General features: G+C 49.6%; 1 protein-coding gene across 1 annotated transcript in view; it reads left to right on the top strand.

Annotated features, from left to right (window-relative positions):
• TGM1 (transglutaminase 1) overlaps positions 1-10,911 on the top strand; it is a 16,705-nt gene that overhangs the window by 4,588 nt on the left and 1,206 nt on the right. Inside the window, exons 8-14 of the mRNA XM_006144570.3 lie at positions 94-232; positions 327-430; positions 4,015-4,103; positions 4,855-5,008; positions 5,118-5,399; positions 5,545-5,705; positions 6,096-6,232. Of these exons, the coding sequence (XP_006144632.1) occupies positions 94-232; positions 327-430; positions 4,015-4,103; positions 4,855-5,008; positions 5,118-5,399; positions 5,545-5,705; positions 6,096-6,232 (1,066 nt within the window). The remainder of the gene's footprint in view (positions 1-93; positions 233-326; positions 431-4,014; positions 4,104-4,854; positions 5,009-5,117; positions 5,400-5,544; positions 5,706-6,095; positions 6,233-10,911) is intronic.

Below are 10,911 nucleotides of genomic sequence, written 5' to 3'. Positions count from 1 at the left end.
CCCGTTGCCCCCCCCCCCCCCCCCCCAATATTCCTGACACAATGCCTCCCCTGCCCCCACCCCATCCTGAACTCCAAACTTGGCTCTCCACAGTACTGCGCTGCCTGGGTCTGGCCACCCGGACAGTCACCAACTTCAACTCTGCACATGACACTGACACGTCCCTCACGATGGACATCTACTTTGATGAGAACATGAAGCCGCTCGAGCACCTGAACCATGATTCTGTTTGGTGAGGCTGGGGCTGGCCTGCCCATCCCCGCCGAGAAACCGGCGCCTGAGACAGAAGGGAGTTTCACACCCGTCCCTCCCTCCGTTCCTTCCAGGAACTTTCACGTGTGGAATGACTGCTGGATGAAGCGGCCGGATCTGCCCTCCGGCTTCAATGGCTGGCAGGTTGTGGACGCCACGCCCCAGGAGACCAGCAGCGGTGAGACCCTGCCTGGCCCCTGGTTCCCACCTGGCCCCCTCCCCTGCTCCCAACTCTAGAGCATCAGCCCTGGGCCCAGCCTGAGAGCTAAGTCTTTACCCCATGGCTTCTTAAATGGGTTTATCAACTGAATCACCATGGGGCCATTAGTTTATTTTCACCCTTCTATACAACTATCTATTTGCTTAAATATTATTTATTTATAGTAGCTCACATTTATTTATTGCAGTTAATATATTTAGGGTAGGCCAAAAGATTCAAGAGTATTTAGTGAGAGATTTCCTTCTGCACAGCACATCCACTACTCACACTTGCTTTTTTTATGTTTATTTTTGGAGAGGTTTTTGCTATAGGGTGCGAGCACTTGCCAGACAGACAGAGAGACAGAAAGCGAGAAATCACCCCCTAGGGGGGATGGCCATGCTGCAATTCCTTCTCCTCCGTTCTCCTCTCAGGACCTTGGGCATGCATGCACACACACTTAACGTGTTTTAAGCCACCAGGTTCAGGATGCAAACCGCGGTCGATTACATGGGAGTCTAGCGACATAGCCTTTACGCTAACTGCTGGTCCCATCATACTTGCTTTTTTCACTTTTAATATATCCTACAGATATGTATTCAAAGAACCTTTTATTTATATGCATATCTATACATATATTTTAGATATTTTTGCTATAATATGTGTGTGTTGTCGCCAGAGAGATAAAGAGGGACAGAGAAACAGAAAGCAAAAACTCAACATCCAGGGGGTTTGTCCACACCATAATCCCTTCTCCTCCATTCCCCTTTTGGGATTTTGGGCATGCACACACATGCACCCAGTCTGTTTCAAGCTGTCAGGTCCAGGACTTGAACCACATGTGGGAGTCCAGAGCTTTAACCACTATACCACCTGCTGGCACTTATTTATATATTTATATAAAATTTTATTATTATTATCATCATAATCTTCTTTATATTACATTGGATATATATTTTTTAAGTTAAAAAAGTCATTATATGGCCAGCAGCATGGTGGTTCAGGCACTGGATCTCACATGGCCAAATCATGGTTCAAATCCTGGACCTGGTGGCTTGAAAAATACGCCAGGTGTGTGTGTATATGTGTGTGTGTGCCCAAAATCCAGGAGAAAATGGAAGAGAAGGGATTACAACATGGCCATCTCTACTGGGAGATGCTTTGTCACTTTCCCCCTCTCTCTCTTTCTCCAGTGAGCACACTCCCCCATGGCAAAAATATTTAAAAAAAAAAAAAAAAAAGTCGCTATTATAAGTAATTCCTGTCTGGAAGAAAAAAGTATACAACTGAATAACATAAAATGCAAACATTTTCTATTTTTCATATTTTCTCAGTTTTTGTTTGTTTGTTTGTTGTCTTTAAGTTTCTAAAGGGCAAGTGTGCTTGCCAGAGACTGGGAAAGAGAGGGAGAAAGTACCCTCCAGTGGGGTGTTGTCACACCATAATCCCCTCTCCTCCATTTTTCCATCCAGTTGGAATTTCGGATGCACACATGCTTGATGTATTTTTCCAGCCACCAGGCTTGGGAATTCAAACCATGGTCAGCCATGTGGAATCCAGTTTTCCTTCATCATTACACTATGGGGCTGGCCCTGGTTTGTTTGTTTTCAAGTAAATTTCTAGGTCCCCGCTCTGCCAGATCTGACTTTCCAGGACAGATTCTAGCTATCTATATGTCCAGAAGTTCCCTTGGTGATTCTGAAGATCAGTCAGGTTTGGGACCCCCTGTAAGCCTAGTGAGGCACCTGGGAAACAGTGGCCCAGAGAAGTGGATTGACTTTGTCCGGAGCATAGAGCAATAGGTCAGCAACACAACACATCTGGGCTTGGTGCTCTCCCTTTCTCCAAGCTCCTCTCCTGTGTGTTGCTCACTATGAGTTATCTGTACAATATTTGTACAGTATTGAAAATACCAGGGCTCAGGTTCAAAGAAGAAAATAGCCTTTATCACCCAGTCCGAAGATTGTCACTGTTGACATAACATAACCCACCAGGCGCTTTTGTGCTCACATGTTTCATGTACATTCTGTTCTCAAACAGATTTCCCCACTCCTTCCAACCTTGACACTCCAACCCCAGGCGGCCAGGCCTGCCCCTCTGGCAGCCTTTCTTCCAGCCTCTCCCTTCCTCTCCCTGGCCTGAAAGCCCTCACCTAGGCTGAATTCCTCCTCTTCCCAGATGCCCTCCCTACCTGTGATCTATGTGAATGGTGCCCCCTGAGTCATGTACCCTGCACTGCCTGCAATGCTGGAACAGACACAGAGATCTGAGTTCTGGTCCCAGCTCTGACAAGTGATGGGGTGGCTGGCAGGCAGGCAGGGAACTGGGGACAGTCAGTCTGGGGCTGGATTCCAGCTTGATCACTTTTTTTTTTTTTTTTTTGAGAGTTGTTTTGTTGTTGTTTTCCCTATAGGGCATGTGTGCTCACCAGAAAAGACAGACAGAGACAGAGAGACAGAGCAAGAAATCGCCCCTCAGGGGGCTGGCCACCACAATCCCTTCTCTTCCATTCTCCCCTCGGGATCTTGGGCATGCATGCACACATGCCCGGCATGAGTTGAAGCCACTGGGCCCAGGACTAGAACCGTGGTTGACTACATGGGAGTCCAGCAACATAGCTATTACGTCAACTGCTGGTCCCAAGCTTGATCACTTCTTAGAAGTGTGATCTTTGACATGTACCTCGCACCTTTCCACTTTGGTGTCTTGTATATAACGGGATAATATGTGCTATATAGGGTGTTGAGAGAATTAAATGAGAGATCATTTATCGTAGAGGATGAGCAGCATGCTTGGAACATAGTAGCTGCTCAGTAAAGATTAGTTCCTTCCATTATCTCTGGATCTTACTGTTAAGAGATTTTGGCATCTTCTTCATCTTGCTGTTTTTTTCCCTGGCTGTAAAGGAGGCCATTGTTTAGGGTGTTATCTATGATTCTTTCCTGTTGGGTAGGCCTCACTTCTAGATCTGTCCTTTCTTGCCAGAGTGCTTTCTGCCAGCTCATCTCCTCCAGAAATCCCTTCTGAGTATGGCCCACCAGGACCCCCTCTCTGCTCCCCATTAGAGAGATCACAACAGGCTGCATAGCTGAGATGTCGTTCTGGATATTTCCAGAATGGTGATGGTGATATCCTTTCTTGTCCAGCCAGCAGGCACAGCCACCATGGGCTCTGGGTTGGTCTTGATAAAGGATGTGGGGTTCTGTCCTCGAGAGGTCACAGACAGTAGCCATCCATCCTCAGCCAGCCAAGAAAGAGCTTGCCACTGACTTGGTTATCAAGGCAGGCTTGTCCACAGGTCCACCTGTGCCCACGTCCTCTGGAACAACAGTCTGGGCTGAGGAAAGCCAACTGAGAGCCAAATGGAATTGTTCTCCTCTTCGTCTTTCCTTCCTGGGTTGGACTGGCTGTTGACTGGCTGTTTGGGTGAGGGCTATTGGCCTTGTCCCAGAAGTCACCAGGAACAAGGCCTGGATGTGTGGTTTGGGGCCCTGCACGGTCTTTCCCCAGGGCCCCTCTCAGTGTCCTCAGATCTCTCACCTCTGTCCTACCTCACTCCCTAGGCATCTTCTGCTGTGGCCCCTGCTCTGTGGAGTCCATCAAGAATGGCCTGGTGTACATGAAGTATGACACACCCTTCATTTTTGCTCAAGTGAGGGCTGGGTTCCGGGAGCCTTCCACTTCCAGACAGTCTGGAGTGACCAGAGCACTGGCTTTAGTCCTCAGTTCTCTGGTCCCGACTTCCCTGCTAACTGATTAGCTGTGTGACCTTGGGCAAGTCACTCATTCTACAAGTCTTAGTTTCCTTGATTGTAAAGAGAAGATAATAATGACTGCCTTGCTTCCCGTACTCAGGATCAAAAGAGATAATGGGTATGGGACTGCTTCCTAAGTTGTAAAGCCAGTGAACGAGTAGAAGCCATTACTGTTATTAATGCCAAAGTGCACTGCCAGGAGCCTCCCAGCTGGCTTCCTCTATGGTCTTTGGAAAGACTTTTTTTTTTTTCTTTTTCTTTTTTTTTTTAGTTTTTTGCTATAGGGAATGTATGCTCACCAGAGAGAGACAGAGAGAAGGGAAGTAAGAAATCACCCCCCTGAGGGGGCATGGCCATACCACAATTCCTCCTCCTCCAGTTGCCTCTCAGGATTTTAGGCACACATGGACTTGCATCCTGTGTGTTTTTCAAACTACTAGGTCCAGGACTTGAACTGTGGAGTTGGCCTTGTGGGATCCAGTATCTCAACCACCATGCCACTGGCTGGCTTTTTTCCTGTTCTTTGGCCTTGTCTAGCTTAGCTGGGATAGTCTCCCAGTGGTGCTCTGCCAGGATGCTCCTGGAATCTGAGGAAGGCTGCTGAGGGTCAGGCCCACACTCATTGGCTCACCCCTTGGTCCCCTGCAGGTGAATAGTGACAAGGTATACTGGCAAAGGCAGGATGATGGCAGCTTCAAGATTGTGTACGTGGAGGAGAAGGCCATTGGCACACTCATCGTCACAAAGGCCATCAACTCCAACATGCGAGAGGACATCACTCACCTCTATAAGCACCCAGAAGGTACCACTCCCCCAACCCAGCCATCTCTGAGCCCCTGCCCGGTGTTCCTGCCTAGTGCTCTCCCACCTCAGCTGGAGCAAGGACCTCACCTTTGACCCTCCATCCCCAGGCTCAGAAGCAGAGCGGAAGGCCGTGGAGACGGCAGCTGCCCATGGCAGCAAACCCAATGTGTATGCCACACGGGACTCGGCTGAGGATGTGGCCATGCAGGTGGAGGCACAGGACGCAGTGATGGGGCAGGACCTGTCAGTCTCTGTGCTGCTGACCAATCGCAGCAGCAGCCGCCGCACTGTGAAGCTGCACCTCTACCTCTCAGTCACTTTCTACACCGGTGTCACTGGGACCATCTTCAAGGAGACCAAGAAGGAAGTTGTGCTAGCACCAGGAGCCTGTAAGTGCCCCTTCTCAGCCCTGCCCGGGGATGGCTGGGCACCTCGAGGCTGTGGGATACAGAGACCCCAGGAGCAATGGGGACACCTGGGGCAGGCCATATGTGGAGAATCAGGTCTTGGTGACACCATGTCTCTACTCCCCAGCGGACCGTGTGGCCATGCCTGTAGCCTACAAGGAATACCGGCCCCACCTCGTGGACCAGGGGGCCATGCTGCTCAACGTCTCAGGCCACGTCAAGGAGAGTGGGCAGGTGCTAGCCAAGCAGCATACCTTCCGTCTGCGCACCCCCGATCTGTCCCTCACCGTGAGTGCCGTGCATGGGGCATAAGGGTGGGCAGGGAGTAGTGGACAGGGGCTGAGGGAAACCAGAGGAGAAGGGGAGAGGGTGCTAACCTGGAGCAGGTGGGCTGGCTGAGCCTTCCAAGGAGAAAAAGGTCAAGGATTGGCTCTGGGCCCTTGGGCCTCAGCTTCCTCCTCTGTACAATGGGATCTCATATCCCTGTTCCGTGGTAGTCTTAGCTGGGGATTGGGTTGGAATTTCCCCTTGGACTTTGAGGAGACTTCTTTAAGGGCAGGGGTGTAGGACTCAAGTAGAGACTTTGATTCTAAGGAGCTCTTCCTCCTGGTGCAGCGTATGATCCTGTGGGTTTGGCCAAAGTCTCTGACGTGGGGGGTGGGGCTCTTTCTCTCTCAGTTACTGGGAGCAGCAGTGGTTGGCCAGGAATGTGAAGTCCAGATCGTCTTCAAGAACCCCCTGCCTGTCACCCTCACCAACGTCGTCTTCAGGCTCGAGGGCTCTGGGTTACAGAGATCCAAGATCCTCAATGTTGGGTATGTGTGTCCTCTCCTGCCCCTGCCCTGGCGAGGCCTTCCTCCCAGGCTGTCCCCAGCTTTGCTTCCTGTCTCAGTCAGGAAAGGTTTGTTCTGTCAGGACCCAACAAGCAGCTAGCCGGCAATAACTACGGACTGGGTTCACCATCCAGCTTAGGGACCCCTGCTGTGTCCCTGCCCAGCCCTGCCATCTAATTCGGGATCTAAAACTCCACATAGGAGTCATCAGTAACTCATCCATAACATTCGCCCAGCACCGAAGAGTTGACCAGGCACTTTCAGGAATATTATTTCACTTGAAGACCACAAAAATCTCTTAAAGTACTTTAGAGATCATTATATAATTAAGAGCAAAGCTTTGGAACCCTAAATACCTGGGTGCTACCTTGTCCTTCCTCAGGAAAAGCAGAGAAGGCCAGAGGTTGACCTTTTAGATCAGCTTTCTGGGAGCAAGTGTTCCTTTTATTTTTCTTTTTTCTTTTTTTTCCTATTGGGGTCCTTCCTCAGGAAAAGCAGAGAAGGCCAGAGGTTGACCTTTTAGATCAGCTTTCTGGGAGCAAGTGTTTCCTTTTCTTTTTTCTTTTTTTCCCTATTGGGCACATGTGCTTGCAGAATACAGACAGAGGCAGAGACAGAGGGGAAGGGAGATAGCACCTCTGAGGGGATAGGGGTGGGGGTTGGCCACTCCGTGATCCCTTCTCCATTCTTGTCTCAGGACTTGGGCACGCCTGGTGTGTTTCTCAAACTGAAGGGTCCAGGACTCAAACCATGCAGTCCGCCATGTGGGATCCAGCTGCCTTAACCTCCACATTATCTGTTGGCCCTGCACTTCCCTCTTTAGGTAGAGGGTTCCTGAGGGGGAACAATGGCCTGTGGGAGGGGGAATAGGGGCAGGTGGCGGGTCCCTGCCCACCCCTCCCCATTGCACCTCCTGGTAGTGACCGTCTCTCACTGTTAGGCCCAAGCTGAGACACTGGCTATCCTGATCCTTGCCCCAGCCTGGGCCCTGGGAAATGTTGTTGCATGTCAGAAAGGAGCATTTTCTTCATGTCATCCTACAAGGGTCTCGGGCAGCTCAGAGAGTGGAGTTTGAGGCTCCCTTCCCCTGCCCTGCTAGCCCCACGTCATCTCTCAGCCACACAGCACAATGAGGGAGGGAGGTCCCTCTTCCCTGAGGGTCCATTAGAGCTGGACTCCTCTTGGTAGCCCTACCAGACCTTTGCCTCTTGCCCTGCCTGGAAGTGAGGAGAGGACACTGTGTTGAGCATCGGGAGACCTGGCCCTTCCTCAACTGTGGGGCTTGTATGAGTCTGCCCGACTTGAAGGCCTCAGTCTCCCCACAGTAAATGAGAGGGCTGGATGATTGTTTCTTTTTTAAGACTTATCTTGTTTACTTATTTATTTATTTATTTTAATTTGACCAGAGAAGGACAGGGAGAGAGAGAGAGAGAAAGTGAGAAAGCAAGCGGCCAGGTCCAGGACTCAAACTGCGGTTGGCCACGTGGGAGTCCAGCACCCTTAACCCCCACACCAGAGTGGATGATGGTTTCTCAAGGGGCATCCTCCTTAGACATTCTGTGGGTCCTCAGCTGCTGTAAGCCCAGGCCAGGGCCTCCAGAATAGTCAGGAGCCTTGAGAGGGCTGACCCTGGACTGGTGGTTGAGCTATATTAGGTCCCAGATGGGTGTTACTTTGCCTCTCATTTGCACATCAAAGGCTGTGGTATGGAACCCATCATACCACAGGGAAGGTGTGCCGCCCAGCGTGGTGACTGGCCACTTAATAAACATTCCAGAACTTACTCCTCCAGAAGACTGTTGTCACCACCAAAGCAGTCACCCGGGAGCTGGAAGGCTATTCCAGACCTTTCTCGGGAAGTTCCCCTAGAACCTGAATCATACTCTCTAGAATATCCTTAGAGTAGCCAATCTCCCTTCTCCAGGGGTGGATCTGGCCATGGGGAAACACCCCGAGTCCCCTAGCGCTGAGACAAATAAGGTAGCTGAGCAGGGGGTAATAACGCCCTATGCAATCAGAAATGAGGCACGTGTAAAGGACAGGGGAGGTCCATTCGCCTGTGTGTATGACCATGTGTGTGTGTGTGTTCGTGCACACACGCGTGCATGGGTGTGTGTGTGCGTGTTTTAAATAGCTCTGAAGAAACATCCAAAAGGAGTTTTAAGAAACATTCACAGGGGCCAGCAGTTAGCGTAATGGCTATGTTGCTGGACTGCCACGTAGTCGACCGCGGTTCGTGTCCTGGACCCGGTGGCTTAAAACTCAAGCCGGGCGCATGTGCGTGCATGCCCAAGATCCCGAGAGGAGAATGGAGAAGGGATTGTGGCGTGGCCATCCCCCTGGGGGGTGATTTCTCGCTTTCTGTCTCTCTGTCTCTCTCTGTCTGGTGAGCGCACGCGCCCTATAGCAAAAAAAAAAAAAAAGAAACATTTACAGCCCGGAAACCTGGTTAAACAAGTACACAGTTGAAGGGCCGCTCATAGGGTTGTCTAAGTTCTTGCGTTCCTATCAGGAACAGGCACAGTTACAGGCACACTCATTCCAGACTGGACAAAGCCTGCCAAGCTCAGTTACAGGCACGCTCCAGCTTTAGCAGCCCATGCGTACTCAGCCTGAACTCACAAACAGAGAAGTGGCGAAGGCCTCCTCTGACTAAGACCAGGCCAGGGGGAGATGTGGACGTTCCCATCTGGAATCTGGAAAGCAGTTTCTCTTGGGATCTGAAATATCACAGCTCGATTTCATCATGAGTTAAATGAAAGCAGTTTCTCTTGGGATCTGAAATATCATCATGAGTTAAACAGACTTTGGAAGGCTAGCCTGAACCTGGACAACCTTTAACTTTGGGTCTATGGAAAAGTGGGCACAAATTAGAAACACAAATTTATAGCCAGTCAGAACATAGTCTACACATTTAGTTGTAGACTTACAGACTTCCCATCATACTATATTACATACTGTAATATATGTTTGTGTGTGTGTGTGTGTGTGTGTATATATACACATATATATAATGTGTATATATGTATGTGTGTGTGTGTGTGTGTGTGTATATATATATATAATGTGTATATATGTGTGTGTGTGTGTGTATATATATATATATATATCCATCCTTCCCTTCATGGAGTTCAGTATACTGTCAAAACCATTTGATTCCCCCTCTTTTTTGGGGGGGAGAGGTTTTTGCTATAGGGCATGTGCGCTCGCCAGAAAGACAGAGACAGAAAGAAGACAGAAAGTGAGAAATCACCCCCTGGGGGATGGCCATGCCACAATCCCTTCTCCTCTATTCTTCTCTCAGGATTTTGGGCATGCACGCACATGTGCTCAGCATGAGTTTCAAGCCACTAGGTCCAGGACTCGACCGAAGCCAACTGCATGGGAGTCCAGTGACCTAACCATTATACCATTTGCTGGTCCCTCCCCCTCTTCATTTTATATACACGTTTATTTTATTTCTCAGAAAGGAAGGATCAGAAAAGATAAGTAACTTGTCCTAAACAACACAGCTAACAGGTGGTAGAGAAGTAATCATGCAGGGAAACTTCCAGAAGCAAGCTCTAAGCTAAATGCTTTGTCCCGTGGAGAGCTTGTCCTGGGTGTCAGGGACGTTGGCTCATTCCCTTTGAAGACTATGGTGATTGCACAGGGCCTGGCTCCAGAGTGACCCCCAAGGCAAGCTTAGGATTGAATAAGGGCTAGAGGTATGGGTTCAAGCAGAGGCAGAAGGGCAGATTCTAACAGCCATGAGCAGATGTGACAAAAATGCAGTCACATTTAGTGTATAAGATCCAACATGCAGATTGCAGGAGGAGCTCTGAGAAGGGCAAGGGTCATTTTCCTAGGGGCTGTAGGTGCTCAGAAGCCCTCACTGAGGAGCTGGTGTGAGCTGGGCCTTGAAGGAGGAGTAAGCCTTCACAACTGCCACCCAGGGTGGGGAGACAGAGCCGGGAGTTCATTCCAGACTAGACAAAGCCTGCAAAGCATGGCAATGAAGGTGCATTCATGGAGAGGGGAGGGCAGTCAGTGGGGCTGGTGGGCAGGAGGAATGGCAGAAGGTTATGAGGCTGACCAGGCAACAGGGGCTGAGTCAAAGGGAGCCTGTGTGTCCGGTGAGGGAATTGAGCCCTCTCCCTGTAAGCACCAAGGAAGCCAGCCTCGAAAGGTTATCTCTGAACAGTTAGCAGAACAGAATGGGGGAAGCCAAGTGGAAGAACTTGGGATTCCTACGAGGTGATCTGGGAATAGATTTTCAAAAGTCCATTAGTAAGGGAGAAAATAAAGTCACTGAAGAGTACGTGCGTGTGTTTATGCACATGCCTCTCTTTCTCTCTCTCTCTCTGAGACACATGCCAATTTTTTAAAGAAAGTAATTTGACCAGACAGAGACAGAGAGATAGAGGAAGGGAAAGCAAAAAAGTAAGCCGCCAGGTCTGGGACTCGAACCATGGTCAGCCATGTGGGAATCAAGTGCCCTTAACCACCATGCCACCTGCCGGCCCCACACACCAATTTTTTAAAGGTGCCAATTTCTTCTTCTTGAGAAGAACTTTTCCTTTTTCCTCAGATAACAACTTTCCAATGTTTTGGTGTTCATTCTTTGGAAAGATGATCATGGTAGAAGATAATTTTTCTCAACTTACTTTTTTTTTTTTAAG

Source organism: Tupaia chinensis, unplaced genomic scaffold (genome assembly GCF_000334495.1).
Source record: "Tupaia chinensis unplaced genomic scaffold, TupChi_1.0 Scaffold000126_2, whole genome shotgun sequence".
Taxonomy (NCBI): domain Eukaryota; kingdom Metazoa; phylum Chordata; class Mammalia; order Scandentia; family Tupaiidae; genus Tupaia; species Tupaia belangeri.
This window is presented reverse-complemented; position numbering and strand designations above follow the sequence as displayed.